Source organism: Phacochoerus africanus, chromosome 11 (genome assembly GCF_016906955.1).
Source record: "Phacochoerus africanus isolate WHEZ1 chromosome 11, ROS_Pafr_v1, whole genome shotgun sequence".
NCBI lineage: Eukaryota > Metazoa > Chordata > Mammalia > Artiodactyla > Suidae > Phacochoerus > Phacochoerus africanus.
This window is the reverse complement of record NC_062554.1, coordinates 66,867,583-66,891,707: the sequence shown is the minus strand read 5'-3', so window position 1 is coordinate 66,891,707 and position 24,125 is coordinate 66,867,583. Positions and strand designations below refer to the sequence as shown.

Sequence of the window (24,125 nt, the reverse complement as noted above, 5' to 3'; positions counted from 1 at the left end):
TGGTGAATGGGGACGTGATGCTGAGGACCGAGAGCCGTTCCTGTTACTTATGCCCCATCAAATGCATATCGATTTCACACCGTGCTCTGGGCCAGGTGGTTCACATGTAATATCAGGTTCTATCCTCAGCGTGTAGGTTTGGTGTTATGCTCCCTCTTTTCCAGCCGAAAACAAAACAAAACAAAACCAACCCACAAAGGTCTGACTTGCCTAGGATCTTGCAGCTAGAAAGCGACAGAACAGGCTCTTCGTGCTTGATACCATGTCTCTGCATCCTGCAGTGGCAATGATGGAGGATTCCCAGGTAACAGAGCCTCCCCAAGGTCAAGGGGAAGCAAATGGAGCCAGCCAGGAAAGCCAAAAGGAAAGGAAAGCAAGAGATCTGTGGGAGTCACGTGCCACTGGCCAGCCGCCATGCTCCGGGAGAGTGTCCCTTTAAGAGCCCAGGTGTGGGTCAAGCACGGCACAGTTTCGGTTTTGGCAGCAGCATCCAGTGTCCTGCCCGAGGCTTCTAGAAAGGCAGGGGTTGCCGACTGGTCAACAGGCTGTGCTCCTGAAACCGAGTCGACGGAATAGAAGGAAGTAGCTAAAAGTAAGTGTGGCTGCTCTGGGATCCCCGAAAGGATGCCTTCTGAGAAGGGCCCGGGATGGTGACTCAGGCAGTGACTCCTGGTCTACAGAGAGTGGGGTGAGGAGGACGCGGCCGCCGCTTCCGTGCCCGAGGATGTGGAGTCAAGGTGCCCATCCCAGAGGGATGAGTAAGGCTGAACGGAGGCGGGGGAGAGCTCAGCAGATGGGAAGCAGAAATGTCTGGGGGTCAGCGTGTCAGTCTGCGTCATTCGGCTCTAAGCGTGGTCTCTGAATTCCCTACCGACTCCTCCACGGTTTAACTGGGACCTTAGGCACGTCACCTAATCGTGCTCTGAGCCTCAGTTTCCCAATGTGTAAAATGGGAACACAAATAATGCTTATCTCTTAGGGTTGACATGAGATTCAAATAAGAAAATATGTGTGAGGTTGCTTCGAAACCTCTGGGGTGAAATAACAGTGGTTTGGTGTTTTTCAGTTCAGTTCAGGACTTAGGGAGCCCCCGACAGACCCCGGAAAGGTAATGCGTATGCACTTACCCAGGTACATGGTGCAAGGCAGGTACCCATCTGGTCCTTGAAGCTTTCCACCTCCAGCTTGCTGATAAAAGCACATGCAGCCCCTTTGTCTGGGCTTTGAAGAAGCTCTGAGAGCCTTTCCAGTTTCAACCTTTCCAGCTTTGCTCCTGCAGATTCCCACCACACCTGGGCATGATGTCTGCCACTGTATCATCCTGCTCCTATTAAGGTGGGAAAAATGAGGTCCTTCCTGGGAAAATGAGAAAGGCTGGCAGAGCTCCTTCCCAGGCACAGGCAGCATCCCTGGTCCTGATGCTCCTCCTGGCTCTGCAGCCAGGAGGCCTCAGACATAGGCTCTCCCCTGGCGCAAGCCGATTGCATCCCCCCAGGCCAGCCTCCCACAATAGCGCCGCTGCCATGCAAGCGCCATCCTCCCCACCCCACTTCCCTTTGTGCACCTACCCCGGAGCCACCTCAGCTGCTGGCACTGTTTGGCACCACAGCCTCAGTCATCACTCTCCCCCTCCACTAGGGGAATTGCTGGTCCCCAAACATCTGGAGAGAAGATGTGCCAGATCGTGGGTTATGGTTAGAAGGTGGCTTCTCTGGTCTGCCCACAGCCAGCTCTGAAACTCTTCCATCCATCCATCTCCCTGACCCTGGATGTGGTGATGTAGACAAGAGAATGAAAGAACATCAAAGCAGGAGCCAGGAGAGCAACTAGCTGTACACTCATTGCCTGCACCTCTAGACTCTGTGGCTTTATTTTAATTTTTTTTTTTTTTCTATTTCTTTGGGCCGCTCCCGCGGCATATGGAGTTTCCCAGGCTAGGGGTCGAATCGGAGCTGTAGCCACTGGCCTACGCCAGAGCCACAGCAACGCAGGATCCAAGCCGCGTCTGCAACCTACACCACAGCTCATGGCAACGCCGGATCATTAACCCACTGAGCAAGGGCAGGGACCGAACCCGCAACCTCATGGTTCTTAGTCGGATTCGTTAACCACTGCGCCTCTGTGGCTTTATTTTACAGTGTGATAGCAGCAGCTTCCGGATAGTAAACCCACTGAACCTGGGCGTTCACAGCTTCGTCTCCTTCCCACCTGAAACAAACCTGGGAGGTAGGCAGAGGAGGTATCAAAATCCCATTTTACAGCTGGGGAAATGAAGACTCTGTGAGTTAATGTGAGCGGCATAAGGTCATGCAGGAAGTACAAGTGATGGCATTTTGGTACAACCATCTTTTTTTTTTTTTTGTCTTTTGCCTTTTGTTGTTGTTGTTGTTGTTGTTGTTATTTCTTGGGCCGCTCCCGTGGCATATGGAGGTTCCCAGGCTAGGGGTTGAATCGGAGCTGTAGCCACCGGCCTACGCCAGAGCCACAGCAACGCGGGATCCGAGCCGCATCTGCGACCTACACCACAGCTCACGGCAACGCCGGATCGTCAACCCACTGAGCAAGGGCAGGGACCGAACCCGCAACCTCATGGTTCCTAGTCGGATTCGTTAACCACTGCGCCACGACGGGAACTCCACAACCATCTTGATATGGTCATGGGGATATTTTGATATCACCTAAATAAACAAAATACCCAAGTTTTTTTAAAAGTAGCATTATTCATGCATGTGCTCAGCAGAGAGTATCCCCCAATTTCATCTATGTCTCAGCCCCTCTCTGGGTGGGCTGGGGCCAGAATCCCAAAGTCCCTGGCATGGACAGTGTGCACAGTGATGCAGTAGAAAGAAAGCTTTGGAGGCCATACATCTGATTACAGGAATCAAAGGTAACATGACGAACACATGATAAGTGCTAAATAAATAGAAGCCATTATTATTTGTCAGGAAGAAATTTCTCTGTTGGCACCGACTTCTGGGTACAAGCAGAGTCTCTTCACAGGAATTATTTTTCCTGTGAAAAGCAGAGAGGAGAGAACTGGATTAACTTCTCTAAGAATGTATTTCCTGGAGTTCCCATTCTGGCTCAGTGGGTTAAGAACTCAACTGGTATCCAAAAGGATGTGGGGTCAATCTCTGGCCTCAGTGGGTTAAGGATCCGTCGTTGCCACAAGCTGTAACATAGCTCGAAGAGGAGGCTCGGATCTGGCGTTGCTGTGGCTATGGCGCAGGCCTGCACCCGCAGCTCCAACTTAACCCCTAGCCTGGGAACTTCCATATGCTGTGGGTGTGGCCCTAAAAAGACAAAAAAAAAGGAGTTCCTGTTGTGGCTCAGTGGTTCGAGAATCCGACTAAGAACCATGAGGTTGCGGTTTCTATCCCTGGCCTTGCTCAGTGGGTTAAGGATCTGGTGTTGCTGTGAGCTGTGGTGTGGGTTGCAGACATGGCTTGGATCCTGCATTGCTGTGGCTCTGGCGTAGGCCAGTGGCTACAGCTCCAATTTGACCCCTAGCCTGGGAACTTCCATATGCCGCGGGAGCGGCCCAAGAAATGGCAAAAAGACGAAACAACAACAACAACAAAAAGACAAAAAAAAAAAGAAAAAGAAAAAAGAAAGAGAGAAAGATAAAAGAAAAGAAAAATATTTCCTGCTCCCTTCCCTCCTGGCTGCTTCCTCTCAACTTTAAGACACTTTGCAGTCCAGCATAGTAACTAAGAGCTTGGCCTCCTGAGCCAGAATACCTGAATTTGAATCCCATCCCATTTACCAGCTGTGTAACTTTGAACAAATGTCTTCCTTGTCTGGGTCATAACTGTCTCATCTGTGAAATGGGTTTGCCTGTTTTATTCTACCTCCTAGGGTGGCTGTGAGGATTAACACATGGAAAGCACTTGAAAATGACTCAGCAGGCTCTAGTTATAATGATGATCCCTTGCTTCTAACCTAGTCCATGGCGCATGTGTCCTCTTTCATGCCATGTTGGCCCAATCTGAGCAACTCACCCCACCCCTATCTTCAAAGGATGCTGAGCAAACAGACATCCATTCTCTCATTCTAAGACAGGAAAAAGAGAAGACCGTGTTGACTTTAGAGAGGATGCGGGCAAGGAACTAACAGTTTTTAAAGCCCAACACCCAACTGAGGGCTTTATATATGATTTCATTTAATCCTTAGGGCAGCTCACTCTATTAGGTACAATAATCTCTGGTTTACAGATGAGGGGTTGGGGCTCAGCAAGGTTAAACAGCCTGCCCCAAATCATGCAGCCTCCAAGCGAGAGAGCTGATGGCCAAGCTGAGGAGTCCGGGCTCTGTGCTACTCTCCAAGTACATGGCAACTGTGAAAGTCAAGTGCACAGATCCCCACCTTCCTGTGCTTAAGTGTAATTGTAAGGTCTTACAGTGGAAGTGCCCTTTGTCCTATCCAAAGTGCTTCCATATGCATGATCCTATTATCCCCCTCCACAGTCCCCTACCCAACAGTAGTCCTTCAACCTAGAAGAGTCAGAGACCATGATGCCCATTTTACAGATGGGAGAGTTGAGTTAGCATATTTTTCCCAAGTGGTAGAGCTCTTCTAACAGCTTGTGACCTCTGGGTTCCCTCCCATCCTCCAGGCTCCTCTTCACACTACTGTCCCTTGAGTACCTGTAACCGAGAAGGCATTGGGCAAAGTGAAAGAAATCTGCCCTGTCTTTGCCCTTCTTAGGGAGGGAATGAGGACATAACCATTTCCAATCCCATCAGTCTTTGCTGAGCAGCTGGTTCTTGCCAAGCACACTCTCTGGAGATGGAGAGATGGATCTCCATTGGCCTTGGCTTCCAGGGGCTTGCCGTCTGGTAGAGTGGATGAGATAAACACCTGCATAGCAAGGTAGAATGGCATGGAGTCAATAACGGGGACTCTTGTTTTTGTTGAAAGGCCGTCTAAGGAGTTCCCTAGTGGCTCAGTGGGTTAAGGATCCGAAGTGGTCACTACCGTGACCCAGGTTCAATCCCTGGCTGGGGTGCCTCCATATGCCTCAAGTACAGCCAAAAAAAAAAAAAAGAAAGAAAGAAAAAAAGAAAGGCCATCTGAAAGTCCACAAAGCTAAAAAAAAAGGGCGGGGAGAAATTACCATTGTGGCTCAATGGTAACAAACTCTCGAATAGTGTCCATGAGGATGTAGGTTCGATACCTGGCCCTGCTTAGTGGGTTAAGGATCTGGCATTGCCATGATCTGTGATGTAGGTTGCAACTGCGGCTCGGATCCCAAGTTGCTGTGGCTGTGGTGTAGGCAGGCTGCTGCAGCTCCAATATGACCCCTAGCCTGGGAACTTCCATGTACTGCAAGTGTGGACTTAAAAAAAGACAAAAAAGAAAAAAGAAAAGAAAAGAAAATCCATGAAGCTTATTTCCCAAGCTTTATGGAACATGTATTCCCAATGCTTAATTTCTGCTGAAGTCTTGCATCCATAATTTTGACAGGGATGAGACCAGAAAGTCTTGGATCTTTCTAGCCCATACATTCTTTGGACCCCATGACTGCTCTCTCTCCATCTCCTTGCTCTCTGCAGCTCCAATTCCTTTTTTCCCACATTAACTCTAAAGACGCTCCCACACTCCAGGGCTTAACTATGCTACATAACCTCTCCTAAGCTCCCACCTGTCATTACAAGTCGAAGCGCCCTCCAAACAACACAGATTGCTCTCCCTCCCCTGGTGATGCTATGGCTTCCAGGTTTGTGCTTGGCCCCTGGGAGATGAGAATGATAATCCCACATGGACCCCGGCAGTGCCTCTCATGACTGTTCAGTCCAGGCCAAGGAAAGCCCCATCCCCAGCCAGGCCACACTCTCCCCAATCCTCTGAGCCCCACGCTTCCTGCTCCCTCAAGTTCACATTCACCAGAAGTGGTCAGAAACTGCCTGCTTGACTTCAATTCTCCATAGTTCCTGCTCTCTTTCTCCTCTAAAGCCCTGGGGACAGTGAGGGCCCCAACTGACCCTCTGCTGTGTACCAAACAGGTGAAGAGCCCAGAGTTGCTGGGGGCCACGTGCTCCCCAGCAGTCAAGCCAGCACCTGGTCCAGGAGATCCCACTCCCTCCGAAAAAGGAGAAACCCTATTAGATTCCAAACCACGAGAGCTGAAGATCAGTCACTCTAACTGAAGGGGCGCTAGCTAGATTAATTTCGTAAAGAGATAGACTCTATTCTTCAGCACAGGCTACACCCTGCCCCAGTCCACAATTGTGTAGACCTGTGTTATGAATACATCAAGGGCAGTAACTCGGTAAAACGAGAAAGATCTAGAGCATCCCAGCCTCACTAGTGAAAGCACAACTCCTATTTCAAGGGCCACAAAATGTGCCTTCATGTGTAATATACTAACCTCCGTATATCCTGAAAGAACAGGCCTCTCTGTGCATCCAAGGAGTGATTATCGGGTAGCAATCTGATCCCACACTTCCATGAGTCTTGGGGCCGAGAATAGCTCTAGCCATTAGATTTCCCATCTGCAACATGAAGAGATTGTCTGGAAGAGATTGTCTGTCTTTGGGTTGCTGTGATGATGGATGAAGTCATATAAGAAAGGAAGGTAGCAAAGCCTCTGGTGCATAATAGGTACCCATAACATGCTTTTCCCTCCCTCTTTCCTTAAGCAATTCCTTGCAATTCAGCTCCAGGCACCATAGAACTGGGGCCTCCCTGAGACCTGACTCTCTCAGGTTTGGGAAAAAGTCTGGTTTGGAGAAGAAGGCAGTTCTAACGATTCTCAAAGCCCAGGGTCCTTTCAGCTGCAAGCAGAGACATTGGGCTTCAAGTTCAGCTTTTTTTTTTTTTGTCTTTTTGTCTTTTTAGGGCCGCACCCTCAGCATATGAAGGTTCCCAGGCTAGGGGTCCAATTGGAGCTGTAGCTGCATTGGCCTATGCCAGAGCCATGCAATGCGGGATCCATGCTGAGTCTGCGACCTACACCACAGCTCACGGCAACGCCAGATCCTTAACCCACTGAACGAGGCCAGGGATTGAACCCGTGTCCTCATGGATGCTAGTCAGGTTTGTTAACTGCTGAGCTGCAATGGGAACTCCTCAAGTTCAACTTTGAGCAGATTTCCTGCCCCTGAGAGTGTGAATACCCTCGCCTGCCCATCATCTCCCCTGGACTGGACTATGTACTTCCTTGCCTCCATCATCATCTTCTGCAAGATTTGCACTTCTAACTGTGCAGGCCCGCCACTCTCACCCCTACTGTGAGGCTCGACAAAGGGTAGTGGGTACGCATGCGTGTCCTCCCTCGAGGTGGGCCCTCACAGCTGTCCAAGCATGTCACAAATGAGAAGAGCCTGGGCCGGAGGTCAGGACCCCCGTTTTGGAGAATCTGGCATCTGACTCTGTAACCAGGGACAAATGGCTTTTACCAATCCAGAGGAGGGGCTACAGCCCCTAGCTCAGCCTGGGGTAGGTCCCGCTGCAGTCTCCCAGAAGTATTAGGGAGCTTGCTGGTCTTGGGTGAGAACAGGGACCAGGACCACAGAGCCGCTCTTGGTTTGGGCTTCTCGAAGCATGTGGCACTGGGTCCTCCCACCTGAACCGCACCCGAGGTATCGCACATGGCAGGTGGTAGGGACCCTGGGACTGTGCAGTGAGCCCATCCCAAGTGTCTTAAGAAGAGAGACTTCCCACCTCCCAGACCCCTGGTCCCACCTTGAGGTCACACCCATGGCCACCTGCAGTACCCACTCAGGTGGTCCTCCACCCAGCATCCCCTGAGACCATCTGGGCTGGAGCTGACAATGGCATTTGGCTAAGGCCTGGCTCCAGAGGTTAATCATTGGCCTGGTATGAAAAGTCCAGGGCAATTAACCAGAATCAAGAGTGCCTCAAGCTGCCACCCAACACCCATATCTGTCCCCACCTCCCTAACCCACTCCGTTACTCTTCCAAAGAACTGAAGAAACAAAATACCTTTATCTACACAAGGAAATAAAAATGTTCTTTGCTGGGAAATCCCCCCCCCCCCCCCGGAAAAGAAATAACCAAGATAAACAGCTCTGTTGCCTTTGGCTCAAGCCAGCGAAGGGCGTCTCTGGGAGCAGGAGCGCAGCCAAGGCAGTGAGGGGAGCTGGGGAGAGGGTTCCCCAAGCTCCCTGCTGCCTGGAGCTTCCTTATCTTTATGGATGCTCATTCCTGCTGGGCGCTTGTGAACAGTTTTCTCCTTTCACACTTTCATTGTCAAGTCCATTCTGAAGCTGGAAGCCTGTCAAAGTCCGTGGGAAGGAGGAGTCTCATCTTTCCTCCTCTCTCCTCCTCTCACCTGCAGCCTGGGTCCTGAGAACTGCTGTGGTCAGGCTGAGCCCTGGGCCTTCGACACCCGCCCCCAACCCCACCCCACCCCCCGCCACCCCCACCACCACCAGCCCTGGGCTATGTCCACAGATGTGACAAGGTCCAGGAACGCTGCCCCCGTCTTAGTGGCTTTCCTTTGGATTCCCCATCTTCCTCTGCCCGACCTCACCTGGCAGAATAACAGAGGCTGTAATACCTACAGTTTTAAACTTGACGTCATAACTGAGTCTCTGGGAAATGATGGGCACATCACTCAGTATCTCAAGATCTTGATTTTCTTATCCTGGAAATGATTGTAATTATACCTGTTCTGTCTTATGTAAAGGGAAGCTATAAAGCTCCAGGGAAATAGTGTTAAGTGACAATGATTTGACAAGGAAAGGGGGCCCTTGAAATAACAGGAAACAGCATGAGGGATGAGCACCCCACTATATTTGAGGTGCAATACAGTGCAGTGAGAGAGGCTCAGAGCTTGGACACTGGTGTCAGACAAAGCTGGATTCAGGTCTTGCCCACCTCTTTCACCCCCCCACCCCAGCTATCCCCACACCTTATCTCTGTGTAATCTTGAGGAAAGCACATAACCTGTAAGCTTTCATTTCCTCTTATATAAAATGTGGATAAGAATACCCACCTCCGGGAACAGACTGTGGTTGCCAAGGGGAAGAGGGCTGGGGAAGAATGGAGTGGAAAGCTGGTTTAGAAGAAGTAAACTATTATACACAGAAGGGATAAAAAAACAAGGTTCTACTATATAGCACAGAGAACTATACACAGTGTCCTGTGATAAGACAGAAGGGGAAAGCATATTTTAAAAAGAATGTATATATAGGAGTTCCCGTCGTGGCTCAGTGGTTAACGAACCCGACTAGTATCCATGAGAACATGGGTTCGATTCCTGGCTTCGCTCAGTGGGTTAAGGATCTGGTGTTGCCGTGAGCTGTGGTGTAGGTCATAGACGCAGCTCGGATCCCATGTGGCTGTGGCTGTGGTGTAGGCTGGCAGCTACAGCTCCAATTGAACCCCTAGCCTGGGAACCTCCATATGCCGTAGTGAGGCCCTAAAAAAACAAAAGACAAAAAAATAAAATAAATAGAATAAAAGGAATATATATATATACATATATATGTATATATGTGTATAACTGAATCACTTTGCTGTGCAGGAGAAGTTAGCACAATACTATAAACCAAATATACTTCAATTAAAAAAAACCTCGTCACAAGAACAAAATAAAACAAAAAACAAATAATACACTTTAAAATTAAAAAAGAATACCCACCTCCTCAATTAAAATTTTTTTCTTCTTTTAAGTTTTCTTGACGTGTAGTTGATTTACAAAGTTGTGATCATTTCTGCTGTACAGCAAAGTGATTCAGTTATACAGGAACACACATCCATTCCCTTTCAGATTCTCTTCCCACAGAGATCATCACAGAATATTGGGTAGAGGTCTCTGTGCTATAGAGCAGGTCCTCATTGGCTAATCATTCCACACACTTCAGTGTGCATATGCCAGTCCCAAACCCCCAGTCCCTCTCCATCCCCACCTGTCCCTTTTGGTAACCATAGGTTTAAAAAGTCGTTGAAAGAATATCCAGCTCCCTCCTCAATAAAAAAAAAAATTTTTGAAGAATACCCACCTCCTAGAGGTGGTATCAAGTTTAAATGAAACAATACAAATACCGTAATTTAACAGTGCCTGGAACATGGTACAAGAACAGTGGAAAGTGGCTGTGACCTTTGTGGTTACATTTACAATTTTAATCTGCACTAGCCCCCCTCTATGCATCTCAATTTACACATGTGATGTGCCATACAATACACCAACCCCCTCCACCTCCCAGGGATGTAGGGAGGGCTGCTGAAGCAAAGAATGGGGCCACTTCTTGGTAGTCACCAATTATCCAGCAAGTTATTCCTGATCTTATGGATCCTGCCCAGGATCGTGCCTTCCGGTCAGGGGTACCGAGGAAATGACACCTGTGCCTTTCTCAAAGGAACTTGCCTCTTAGTTGCGAAGGTAAAAATCTACTTACAATGATTAAGGAACGGAAAGCATTGTGGGATGATGGGACTTTGAACTGTAATGGGAAAGGTGGAGCCATGAATTCCGTTACTGGTGATACAAAATCAAACAGGACCTCCAAGGTCAATCAGTCTTGGAAGACAAGGCATTTCATCACCTCGTGCTATTGTCTTTCAGCAACCACGCAAGAAGGTGGTCTGGGCAGCACAGCCTTGAGGAGCCACAAGCCATGACACGCTTCTTCTACGCCTGCCTGCTGGCTATCTTCCCAGGTATGTCCACCAGGTCCCAGCCCAACCCACATCTAGGACCCGGTTCCCTGGAGACCCTGAAATCAGGTCCATCCCCAAGAATCTCCCTCACAAAGCTTGCACTCCTTTGAGGAGCAGCCACACAGAGAAGCCACATCTGAAAATGGATGGGTGAGCGAGCCCTGGGAACCAGGAACAGAGATGGAATTCCCTCATTATTTCTTCTTCCTTTTTTTTTTTTTTTTGTCTTTTTACCTTTTCTAGGGCCGCTCCCTCGGCATATGGAGGTTCCCAGGCTAGGGGTCAAATCGGAGCTGTAGCTGCCGGTCTACACCAGAGCCACAGCAACACAGGATCCAAGCCCCATCTGTGACCTACACCATAGCTCATGGCAATGATGGATCCTTCACCCACTGAGCAAGGCCAGGGATTGAACCCGCAACCCCATGGTTCCCAGTCGGATTCGATAACCACTGAGCCATGATGGGAACTCCGGCATTTCCTCATTTCAAAGCGAGGGGTCTGGTGAAGGTTCTCCACTGGGAATAAAGATAAAAAGACCTTGACCTTGAATGAAGCATCACTATGAGTTGTTTTGGAGTTTGGGGGAAATGACTTATCCTTGTGGCTCTCGAAAATTTTATCTGGAAAAAAGAGAATCTATAAAGCATTTTTAGAAATATAAGGAACTAACAGGGAAAAAATGCAATAGTGTAGCACTCCCAAGGATGGCTTTTTTATATATGTAGACAAGGGGTATCATTAAATACATTTGCCACTCCATTGTCCTTAAGATGGTTATCATTGATGAATTACAATTCGAATTTAATAATTGTTTAGGGAGTTCTCGTTGTTGTTCAGTGGGTTAAGGACTTGATATTGTCTCACTGAGGATGCGGGTTTGGTCCCTGGTCTCACTCAGTGGGTTAAGACCAGCATTGCCATAAGCTGCGGGGTAGGTCACAGAGGCAGCTTGGATCTGGTGTTGCCAAGGCTGCGGCATCGGCCTTAGCGACAGCTCTGATTCAAACCCTAGCCTGGGAACTTTATATGCTATAGGTGCAGCCACAGAAAATCATCATAATAATGACAACTGTTTCATAATTGTGCAATTTAGCAAGTATAGCTGTAGTACATGATAGTTAATCCAGAGAAGGCACATGTGTTAGGAGGAAAATTTCATCTCCTCCCACAGTCTCAGAAAGCCTCTGTTTCTGTCCCCACAGTGGTCTCCATGAAGAGTCCCATATTCGGTCCCCAGGATGTGAGCAGCGTGGAAGGCAGCTCGGTGTCCATCAGATGCTACTACCCAGCCTCCTCCGTCAACCGGCATTCTCGGAAGTACTGGTGCCGAATAGGAGCCAAGGGCCGCTGCACAACCCTCATCTCCTCGGAGGGCTACATCTCCAAGGACTACAAGGGCAGAGCCAACCTCACCAACTTCCCAGAGAACGGCACCTTCGTGATGGACATTAGCCACCTGACCCGCAGTGACTCTGGGCTCTACAAGTGTGGTCTGGGCATTAGCAGCCGAGGCCTGTCTTTTGACGTGAGCCTGGAGGTCAGCCAAGGTGAGCATCCCGGCTCCTTAAATTTCCATGGAAAAGTGAGAGGGATTCACCTCAGGTGCAACAGGAGGGCATGGGGCAGGATTTCCTGAGGAAAGGATGTCCTGGCATGGGGTAGGAAAGCTTTTGGGCCCACCCGCAGGGAAGGACTTTGCATAACAGAACAGAGGAACAAGAGAGATGGGACCTACTTGGGAAGACCTTTCTAGGTCTTCAAGGCCTGAAACACTTCAGTGTTTTACTGAGACTCTAGTTTAGAAGAGCATCAGTACAACTTCCCTCGTTGTGCTTGTTGCAGGGGACAAAAAGTCTATAAGCAGGGCAAGATTCATGGGGATCCTTGAATGGATCCCTTCAGATCAAGAACTTGGATCACCAGGAGGCTTCTTTTAAAGTGTATTTTTTTGGAGTTCCCACTGTGGCACAGTGGGTTAAGGATTTGGCATTGCCATAGCCGTGGTATAGATTGTAGTTGTAGCTCGGATTCCATCCCTGGCCTGGAACTTCCATATGTTGTAGGTGCAGCCAAAACAAAACAAACAAACAAAAAAAGATGTAATTTTTTAAAGATTTTTAGGAATCATTCCTACAGTTGGCTAAAATGTATTTTTTTAACCTGAGACCAATTGGCCCATCAACACTCTAAGCATAAATTAAATGATCAATTCTTGCCCCAAAACCACAAGATTGGATGTCATAAGTGACACAGGTGTGAGTATCAAGAGAGAACAGAGGAGGAAGCCTCCGGAAGGCTTCGTGGAGGAGGCAGCAGTAAAGCTGGGCCTTGGAAGACATATTCAGACAGTGTCCCGCTGGGGAAGAGGGCACACCAGGTGACAGGCATACCCAGCCCCTCATTGGGAACGTTGAGGAGTCCTATGTTGCAAGAAAGTAAAATCGCGATTTGTCCCCTGCCCCTCATCCTGCAGGTCCTGGACAGATAGGTGACGTCCACGTCTACACAGCAGACCTGGGCAGCACAGTAACCATCAACTGCCCTTTCAAGTCTGAGAATGCTCAGAAGCCGAAATCCGTGTACAAGAAACTGGGCCAGGCCCGCGTCCTGGTCATCGACTCCAATGGGTATTTGAACAACAACTTTAGCAACAGAGCACATCTCAGTATTCAGGGTACCAACCAATTAGTATTCAGCTTTGTCATCAACCGAATCCAGCTCCGCGATGCTGGGATATACATCTGCCAGGCTGGGGACGAAGAGAGCAGCGCTGACCTCCAAGTGCTGAAGCCCGAGCCTGAGCTGATTTATGGAGACCTGAGGGGCTCGGTGACATTTGACTGCGCCCTGGGCCAGGAGATGGCAAATGTGGCCAAATTTCTGTGCCAGCTAAAAAATGGGAAAACCTGCAGTGTGGTCATCAACACCCTGGGGAAGAAGGCTCAGGACTTTGAGGGCAGGATCCTGCTCACTCCCAAGGAAAACAGCCACTTCAGCGTGCACATCACCGGGCTGAGGAAAGAGGACGCAGGACACTACCTGTGTGGAGCCCACCCTGACGGTGAGCCTAAGGAAGGCTGGCCGGTCCAGGCTTGGCAGCTCTTCATCAATGAAGGTGAGACCAGAGGGAAGAGAGGGAAGAGGTGGACCATCTGGCAGGTGAGCGCCTCGCTCACTCCCTGTGATGCTATTTAACATCCATCAATCAGTTGACAACATCTGCTCCCTGACAAGCCCTGAGTAGGATGCTCTGTGAGCAGCTGTATGCGGGAGTGATAAGATGTAGCCTCTGCCTTCGCTATCTCCTAACTCTTCTTCTCTGTTCTCAAAGGCTTTTTTTTTTTTTTTTTTGGTCTTTTCGCCTTTTCTTGGGCCGCTCCTGCAGCATATGGAGGTTCCCAGGCTAGGGGTCCAACCAGAGCTGTAGCCACTGGCCTATGCCAGAGCCACAGCAACGCAGGATCCGAGCCACATCTGCAACCCACACCACAACTCACAGCAACTCCGGATACTTAACCCACTGAACAAGGGCAGGAATCGAACCCGCAACCTCATGGTTCCCAGTCGGATTCGTTAACCACTGTGCCAGGACGGGAACTCCTCTCAAAGGATTTTGATGGCTGACCTGACCAATAGGAATAAGGCGAGTGAAGCTCTTGATCGAATCCAGACCTGTAGATTGTCTGGGTTTCACTGGGCCACGGCGAGGACTTAGTGTGGCTCTCTCTGTCCCTCAGGCAGGATGGCCCCTCATCCTTGACACTCAGATGGAAGAAAGACTGCCTTACATTGGTCTCAAAGCTTTCCCTGGAAGCCAGGGCTCCAGCCTCTAAATTTCCCCCTCCAACCTCTCTTAGGATTATTTGTTATTCAGCACAAATACATCCTGGCTCCTTCTCACCCTGGCATACCCTGCAGAGTGGGACCCTCATGAGAAGTTGCAAACCAGTCCTTGCATTTCATAGTCACTGCCTTTGTGACATTCCCTCACATCATTTCTGCATCAGCTCAGCCCCTCACCACCTCCCTGAGCATCCGCTGTGGCCCAGGGTTCTTCCAGAACCTCAGCTTTCACTTCTTGGAGAATAGCTTTGCGTCCCTTGTATGCCTTGGGGTCCTCAACAATTAAAATTATCTCTGCTACATAGTGTATATGTTAAAACATATTTTCTTAATATGGAGAAAAATAAACCCATCAGATCATTTTTGTGGAACCATCTAATAAAACCAACAAAAACTTCCCTAGGGGGAGATTTTGTAAGAAGCCTGAGGAGAAAGGCTGATAGTCTCTCTTTAAACGCCTCACATTCTCTGCTCAGAACTAGGTGGGAAAGGGAACCAGGTGGCCAGACCAGTGGGGAAGGTCCCTGCTGTCTGCATGAACGGCTCTGACTCTGGTCTCCGGGACCCCTGGAAAGTCCTTTTTGTTTTCTGAGGAGGATGGGGTGACTGGCCTAAACCCCACTCCCCCTGCCCCCAGCTGAGCCCAGGAGGAAAAGCCTGCCAGCCCACGCTGCATTCGTCCATCCCATCCCTGTCTGTGCTTCTAGATACTATGATTCCCCCAAGATCCTCCGTGGTGAGAGGTGTGGTGGGAGGCTCCGTGGCCGTGACCTGCCCCTACAACCCGAAGGAAACAAACAGCCTGAAGTACTGGTGTCGCTGGGAAGAGAATGAAAACGGCCGCTGCCCGCAGCTGGTGGAGAGCAACGGGCTAGTGAACGAGCAGTACGAGGGCCGGCTCGCGCTGTACGAGGAGCCAGGCAACGGCACCTTCACGGTCATACTCAACCAGCTCACCAGCCGGGACGCCGGCTTCTACTGGTGTTTGACCAACGAGGACTCTCGCTGGAGGTCCACCGTGGAGCTCAAGATTGTTGAAGGTAAGAGCTGAACTGGGGCACGAGGGAGGGCATCAGCCCCTAGGACCCCTCCAGTCAGCAGCAGCATCACCCCCACCCCCGGCTCAACCACTCTTCCTCCCACCTCCCCCACCTCCATGCTGCTGGGATGGGCCTCCACCGAGAGCCCACCTGGTCACACCTGTAACAAGTGCCCTTCTCTGCGCATGCCCCACACGTAGCACTTGCTGTTGGCAAGAGCATCAGCCCCGGTTTTGGTCTATGTGGCATCCGCTGGAGCAGTGTGCAGCTCGTTGCATTGAGTCAAGGAGAGAAGATGCCAGCCAGGAAAGCAAACTGAAGTCATTGGCAAGGTCTATGGTCTGTGATAGACAGGACTGACTCACAGTGGTCGGCAGCAATTCATTCCATAGGCGCATAAAGACGGTACCTATGTGTTCAGGGTGGTGTATTTATTTACCACACTGTCCAAAGAGAATTCAGGCTGTGGACACAGACCCCCATCCCAATCCCTTCCCTGCAGTGTCTGCTGACATCTCTGCCCTATTTCCCCCTCCCTCTCTGCTCCAGGAGAACCGAACCTCAAGCTACCCGAGAATGTCACCGCTTGGGTGGGAGAGACCCTCAAGCTCCCCTGCCACTTCCCATGCAAATTCTATGCCTACCAGAAGTACTGGTGTAAGTGGAGCAACACTGGCTGCAGGGCCCTGCCCAGCCAGGACGAAGGCCCCAGCCAGGCCTTTGTGAACTGCGACAAGAAGAGCCAGATCATCTCCCTGAACCTGAACCCTGTCAGAAAGGAGGATGAAGGCTGGTATTGGTGCGGAGTGAAGGACGGACTCCACTACGGAGAGACTGGGGCTGTCTACGTGGCAGTGGAACAGAAGGCAAAGGGTGAGTCTCCCAGGGCCTGGCCCACGTCTCCCGAGACCCCAGAGAAAGAGCATCTCCATCTGAGGGGCCCCTAGGTTTGGCTATAAAAGGTGGGCTTAGGGGGGAGATTTGGATCCCAGCCAGTCTCCTTTAGCCCCCAAAAGGACATCCCAGGAGTTCTCTGGTGGCTTCACAGCCAAGGATCTGGAATAGTCACTGCCGTATCACTGCTGTCGGAGATGTAGGCACGGAAGTCAGCAAGGAATTGGAGTTCCCGTTGTGGCTCAGTGATTAACAAATCCGACTAGGAATCATGGGGTTGCGGGTTTGATCCCTGGCCTTGCTCAGTGGGTTAAGGATTCAGCGTTGCCGTGAGCTATGATGTAGGCCGCAAGACGTGGCTCGCATCCTGCATTGCTGTGGCTGTGGTGTAGGCTGGCAGCTGTAGCTCCAATTAAACCCCTAGCCTGGGAACCTCTGTATGCCATGGGAGCGGCCCTAGAAAAGGCAAAAAAAAAAAAAAGAAGTCAGCAAGGAATAGATCTCTGGCCCCAGAACTTCCGCATGCCACAGGCACAGCCCTAAAAAGAGTATCCTAAACAAACACACGAACTAATTTAAAAAAAAAAAAATAGTAGATTTGTCATTTAACCTCAGTTTTGGGACAAGCCCCATAGTTGCCCCTTCAGGCCATTTTGAAACCCTTTTTTAATGTAGAGACCTTCTCCTATATGGAGAAATGTCCATGTCACTCTCATATGTATCATATTCTACCAAAGTCTGCTCAAAACAGGGCCAAATGGTTTTCATGTATAAGCCCAGATAAAGAAAAGTAGGGCAACCTCTTATATTGTTTGCATTTAAGCCATTTTTTAAAATATCACATACCATGTTCTATCCCTGATGAGGGTATTTTTAGTCCCTTTAGAAATTTCGCTTATGTCAGCATCCAGCTGGTCAGGCTCACTGACGTAGCCCATTGCCAGGCTACCACCAGGGGGCAGCACGGTGGCACCCAGCCCTGCAGCCAGGAGGCCTTGGGCAGGGCTTAAAAGTTATGATAAAGCTCCCTGTCTCCAAATGATGGGTCCGCCTTTTTGCAGAGCTGGATCTATGACACGGATCCTTGTAGAAAGAAGTGAATTCGGTATGAATGGGACAGAGACCATCTGTGACAAACTAGAGAAGAACTCCTCTCTTTCTAGTGTCCTCGGAGACCCTATCCTAACAGCCTTGAGATCTCACCCTGACCCTGGGATTCCTAAGGAAGTCCCACGTCTATGGCACAACCTCAGGGACAAAAAAATATAGAGAAGGAACCATAATCCAGCCCCCTCTGCTCTCTCCAGGGTCGGGAGATGCCCGTCTAGCGAATGCTGCTCCTGCTCCTGCTGAAGAGGCAATAGAGCCAAGGGCCAGGGGGACTGAGAACGAGGTCATCCTGGATCCCAGCCTCATTGCAGAGGACAGAGCAGTGAAGGATGGTGAAGTCCCAGCTGGTGGGAGTGGAGTACCTGCAGCCCCCGGCAGGTGAGATTTGGGGCTCCCTGCCTGGAGAACAGTCCAAAAGCCAAGGACCTGAGACTGGGCCACCAGGTCCAAGGTGAGCCTGTTCACCTCTGGACAGTGGGCCGTGCTCACTGCCTCGGCTGGGGCTCTCTGCCCTTCTCTGCTGCCCAGGGTGGTGTTTACCATTCAGATCAATTTCCCCCTGGGTTGCAGAGAAAGCCCAGTCCTTTCCTTTCTCAAGTCTGGGAGGGCTTCTTAGAAGAATGGAACTCAGGGCTTTAGCAGGAGGAGGGGGAGTGGATTCACCCAGGAGGAAGCCAACCTGCCAAGCCCTCCTGGGATCCCTGGTTTCTCTGGCAGTGACTGACTAACTTCATCCTCCTCCAGCTCTGTGGGCCAAGGCGGGGGCTCCAAAGCGGTCGTCTCCACCCTGGTGCCCCTGGCGCTGGTGATGCTTGTGGGGGCTGTGACCATTGGGGTGCTCAGAGCCCGGCACAGGAAGAATATCGGTGAGTCCCTGGGGGCTCCCTGACCCCCTCCTCCATCCCTGAGTCCCAGTCCTGGCTCAGGGGCCCTTAGGGGAACTGGCACAGTCCTTTCTCTTTTATAGGCTCAAAGGAAGGGTCCAGGAAAGCGAGATGGGGAACCATAAACCCCCACGTGCCCCAAACGTATATTATGTGCTGTCCAAATGCCAGAAGCCCATCAATTATTCAGGGTCTAAGTTCAGAGGCAGGGCTGCCAGGAAAAAGGGGTGCTGGGACCCCTGGTGCGAGAACCACTCAGCTGTGTGACTCCAGCTGTCCTCGTTTCATACCTCAAGACAGGGATAATAATAACCAAATCCAAGGGCTGATGTGGGGACAAAACAAGATTCTGCGCATTGACAGGTCGCAGCGTGACAAAGGTCAGGGATTGTGGAGTCTAGATTGTCCGTGATGAAAGGGGCCTGATGGGGAGACTCAGCTGTTTCATTCTGCCTTGGGTGGTCTCAGAGGCGAGCAGCAGGGACCCTGCCCCGGGGGCTCTCCTGTGGGGCTCCCCCGCAGGGATGGGCAGCCCCTCCCTAGTGCCACATCATCTCCTCTTTCTCCCGGCCAGACCGGATTTCAATCAGAAGCTACAGGACAGACATCAGCATGTCGGACTTTGAGAACTCCCGGGATTTTGGAGCTCATGACAACGCGGGAGCCACTCTAGATACCCAGGAGACATCTCTTGGAGGGAAAGATAGTACGTACCTCGCTTGAGGGAATGCCCAGTCCCCAGGCGGCAAGAGTTAGCCCAGACTCTGCATCCAGGTGCAGGGGGTGGTGTGGGGGGGAATAGGAGGCCAGAGAAGGCTGATCTACCCTCCTCTGCTCTTTATACAGGGTTCACCACCACTATGGAGAATACCGTGGAGGACAAAGAACCCAAGAGGGCGAAAAGGGTAAGAGTGTGGGAGGGAGAAGGATGCCTTACATGGATAATGAGGAGTCGCAGCATGAGAGCCTGCAGTTAGACATCAGGAAAACCAGTCTCAGAGTGGAGGCTGGTGCCAGAGCAGGGAAAAGTGTGTAAAAAGTTTTCAGCAGGGGAGTTGCCATCGTGGCTCAGTGAGTTAAGAACCCAAGAGTGTCCTTGAGGATGCGGGTTCAATCCCTAGCCTCACTTGGTGGGTTAAGCATCTGGTGTTGCCCATGGCCATGAGCTGCGGTATAGGTCGCAGATGCAGCTTGGAGCTGGCGTTTCTGTGGCTGTGGTGTAGGCCAGCAGCTGCAGTTCAGTTTGACCCCTGGCCGAGGATTTTCCATATACTGCAGATGTGGCCCTAAAAAAGAAAAAAAAAAAGTTTTCAGGAGGACTTTTTTGGGGCGAGGCATTATCTTTTTTGTTGTGGTGCTGTGTAGCATAGGCTGGGGCAGGGGGTGAACTGCGTTTCTAGGTTATAAACAAACAGGCAGGAGAGAGGGAGACGGGGGTGGGGGAGCAGGGGGGGAGAGAAAGGCAAATGCATTAAAGATTCAGCTGCAGGGTGGGCAAGTCAAACAGCAAACACCGGGGACTGGGTGGGGGCTCTTCCCTGCCACCCGGGACCCACAGACTCAGGTCACCACCCTTGCTCGATGGTTTGCAGGGACCAGATTCTCCCCTGGTGGGCCTGGAAGACATTTGCTCGTGGGGGGCAATGCTAGCTCCTGGAGGTCCCTTCCGCCCCCACCTGGCAGTGTCACATTACGTGAGATCCTACTAGAGGCAACACCTGCCTTTGAGTGATATGTTACCCTCTCCTTCTGCTTCCCTGATGTCAAGGCACTAATGTTCATTATCATGTCTACCCGCCCTGGAGGCAGCAGAGACCCCAGCATTTGGAACAATTAGGGGACGGGTCAGTCCTGGGGACAGCGTTCCCCTGCCAGCCTTGCGTTGTGTCTCTGAGCTACTAGAGGAAGGAAAATGTAAGCCTCTGTGCCTCATGTCAGCCCAGGGCACCTTGGCTGTGACCGTGGGCAGGGCTTCCGGGGACAGGCCCGGGGCCACAGAGGTGGTTCCACTCCATGTGTTGGAAGGCGGTAGTGAGACGGGGGAGATATTTTTAGAAGCTGCAACTTTCCGTTTCTCACAGTCCGTCCCTCTCAGTGAGGGGGTCCACACAGGCTTGGGTTCGTAGGCCGAGATGATGAATTTAGGAGGCTTGGTGCAGCTCCCACCCCACACTCCAGCCCCTACACCCTGAGCCCGAGCCCCAAACACTGACACCTCTCCTGTTGCCCCCTAGTCATCCAAGGAGGAAGCCGACAAGGCCTTCACCACCTTCCTGCTCCAGGCCAACAGCATTATCGCCGCTACCCAGAACGGCCCCAGAGAAGCCTAGACAGAGCGCTGGCTGCCCCGTCCCTGAGCATGTGGCAATCACCTTCAGAATCACGTTGATCCTCAGGGCCCTCAGCTCCGGGGGCTCCCCTGCCTGCACGCACACACCCCACCTAGGCTTTTGCTACCTGTCCTCAGAGGGTGTGTTGGTCCCTTCTCAGTGGCATCCAAGCCGGCTTACTTGTTCCTGTTGGGGCTGAGGTGACATGAGGAATTCCCACATGCGGCTTATTTCTAACAAGAGAACGAAGGTGTGGAAGGAGATTAAGATCCTAGCGAGGTGTCTCAGAAGAAAGAAAAAAAGGGGACCAGGGTGGATGGGGAGACAATTTCAGAAAGGAAGGCCATTCTGGGCTTCTCTGCACCCTTATTTGGAGATGCCAGTGGGATTCTCTCTTCCACTCCATCCCTGCATCTCTCCATCTCCCCTCGCTTGCATCTTCTCTTCTTCTTTCCCTCTGAAAAACCTGTGTGTGTGTGTGTGGAGTTCCCATCATGGCACAGTGGAAATACTCTGACTAGGAACCCTGAGGTTGCAGGTTCAATCCCTGGCCTCGATCAGTGGGTAAAGGATCTGGCGTTGCCGTGAGTTGTAGTATGGGTTGCAGATGTGGCTTGGACCCTGCATTGCTGTGGCCGTGGTGTAGGCCAGCAGTTGTAGCTCCGATTGGACCCCTAGCCTGGGAACCTCCATGGGCCGCAGGTGTGGCCATAAAAAGAAAAGGAAAAAAACAAAAAACCTGTGTGTGGATATACTCACTAGAACCCAAGCCCTCTGCTGGACACCGGGACAGACAGGCTGCAAACTTAGCCAGCAGGCTTTCTGTAAACATCACCACATCCTGGGAAACCACAGCATCTCTGTGTGTTTATCCTCACTGACATCCTCGTCAGGGATACTCACCTCTACCTGCTTTGGGAGAAATTATAAAAGGTCTGGAGTCCTGAGGCCTTAGGGTTATGAAACGTTGGGCATAGGTACAAGGAATCCCTAACACACATTCTTACTCTTCGACTTGAGAAAATTGAGGTCCTGAGAGGCGAAGAGGTTTTTCTCAAGGGTAGCGAGGGAGATCGTCCAGCGTTCAAGCGAGATTTGGCATCTCTTGTCTCTATACAACACCCCCTGCTTTCCTGATAGAGATGGACTTGTACCCAAGGAGGAAGAGGAAGAGAAAAATAGACACGAGTCTTTCGCACGCATGCCCCCCACCCCCAGGGAAGACAGCTCTTTCCCTTTCAGTCACTCTCAGAGACCTGAGAGGACAAAAGAATGTCCAAACACTCACAACGCCTGTATTTGAAGAGTTCTGGGTAGACGTGGGGGAGGGAGGAGGTTTGACGGTGCCAGGGAGGGGCTGATGTCCCAAGAGCTAAGGTTTAGGGTCTTTTTCCCTCTAAGCTCTGCACTTCCACTAGCACCTATGAGCTAGCACTTGCTGACAAATCAAAAATGTGAATTAATTAATCATTAAAGACCGTGATTGCCATCAAGAAGGACCCGAGTGCATTTGTTCCCTGGACCATCTATTTCCCAGACGACCCTTTCAGAGTACATTCAGGCACCCCAAAACATGTGTCTGCACCAGTTTCCCCCACCTGCAGTTATGGGCTGAGACTGCCCACAATGGGAACCAAGATTATCTTCAATAAAGGAATAATTTGGGGTCTACCCCAATGGCCAAGACCCCAAAGCTCTGTCTTAGAAAATATAATTAAGATTATTTCTGATGGAATAAACTGAAAGCAGGCATAAGCTCCTTGTAGACATAAAAAAAACCTTGGTACAGCATCCATGGAATACTTGGCCTTGAATGGCATGCCTTCCTGGGGTATCCTTGAAGACCAAAAAGCTGTTAATCAGAATTCAAGTAACCAAATGAATAAACTCCTGCCATAGGACTACCAACTAGAGGCTAGTTAGACAATGACTTTTTAAATTTTTTTTCGGTCTCTTTTTTTTAGGGCTGTACCCATGGCATAGGGAAGTTCCCAGGCTAGGGGTCTAATCAGAGCTACAGCTGCTGGCCACAGCCACAGCCACAGCGATGCCAGATCCAAGCTGTGTCTGCTACCTACACCATAGCTCATGGCAATGCTGGATCCTCAACCCACCAAGCAAGGCCAGGGATTGAACCTGCAACCTCTTGGATCCTAGTCAGATTCATTTCCGCTGCGCCATGACGGGAACTCCTAGATGATAACTTTGGTTTCAAAAGAGTTAACCCAAAGTCTCTTGGGAGACAGTGATTAGATGAAGGACCCTCTTGTCTACCAAGGCCATTTCTAGGTTCTGGTGCTAAACCTTATAAGCCCCCATGCCACCCCAGAGTCTTCCTCCTCCTTATCTGTGTGTACAGATTTCTCTCTAAGAGAGAGTTCTCCCCAGCCTCATATCCCACCTGATATGGGGCAGAATTTTGCTTCTACCCAGGTCTTGAACATAATGCTTTCCATGCTATGTGCTTCCCCAGTCTGATAATAAATCATTCAGGAAAACCAAAACTACAAAGTAGGTCAGAGCTTATCACTGTTTTACCCCCAGAAGTGACTCTCAGACCCACCAAAGAGTCATGGCTGCGGCAGAAAAATTAAGATGCAGAGTTCCATTGTGGTCGAGAACCCAACATAGTGTCTGTGAGGATGTGGGGTTCTATCCCTGGCCTTGATCAGTGGGTTAAGGATTTGGCATTGCTGCCAGCTGTGGTGTAGGTTGCAGATGTGGCTTGGATCCTGTGTTGCTGTGGCTGTGGTGTAGGCCGGCAGCTGCAGCTCCAATTCAACCCCTAGCCTGGGAACTTCCATATACTGCAGGTGTGGCCCTAAAAAGAAAAAAAAAAAAAAAAGATACATCTTCTGTGTTAATGTGATAACCTACAAGCCAACCCTGAGCTCAGGCAGCCTATCCCAGTTCCTAGACTCAAAGACCAAGAAAAGTCCCTAAGGTTTCAATCCTATGTTATTCTTAACTGACATTGTCAATAGGTGACAGCAACTTTAATAATATGTCCTGCCCCAAATCCACCTACTCCTCATGCAGTATGTTGGACAGAGAAATGCTTCTATGAGGAAGGAAGCTGGTCTAGAGCCTAAATGGAATATTGAATAAGTTAGAAAGTCACCAGTTTATAGGCGTATATTAATTTCCTAGGGCCACCCTAACCATGAACCAGGTGGCTTTAAATGACTGTAATTTTTTTTTTTCACCATACAGGAGGCTCTAAGTCTGAAGTCAAGGTGTCAGCAGGGTCAGTTCCTTCTGGAGACATCTGTTCATGTCTCTCTCCTGGCTTCCAGGATGTTGCCAGCAGTGCTTGGCCTTCCTTAGCTTATGGCTGCATCCCTCCAACCTTGGCCTCCATCATCACACGGGCATCTCCTGGTGGGTCTCCC

General features: G+C 50.4%; 1 protein-coding gene across 2 annotated transcripts; it reads left to right on the top strand.

Moving 5' to 3' along the window:
* The first annotated feature begins 437 nt into the window (after window positions 1–437).
* On the top strand, window positions 438–22,226 carry PIGR (polymeric immunoglobulin receptor). Of its 2 annotated transcripts, none has more exons than XM_047753436.1 (11): window positions 438–592; window positions 10,535–10,629; window positions 11,835–12,179; window positions 13,106–13,747; window positions 15,183–15,515; window positions 16,065–16,388; window positions 17,717–17,897; window positions 18,264–18,385; window positions 18,978–19,109; window positions 19,250–19,308; window positions 20,638–22,226. In XM_047753436.1, the coding sequence occupies exons 2-11, from the start codon at window positions 10,587–10,589 to the stop codon at window positions 20,731–20,733; spliced, it is 2,277 nt and encodes a 758-aa protein (XP_047609392.1). In that variant the 5' UTR covers window positions 438–592; window positions 10,535–10,586; the 3' UTR covers window positions 20,734–22,226. The 2 variants fall into 2 exon arrangements, with proteins under 2 accessions (XP_047609392.1, XP_047609393.1); XM_047753437.1 differs by lacking the exon at window positions 438–592 and adding an exon at window positions 2,177–2,226.
* The last annotated feature ends 1,899 nt before the right edge of the window (window positions 22,227–24,125 follow it).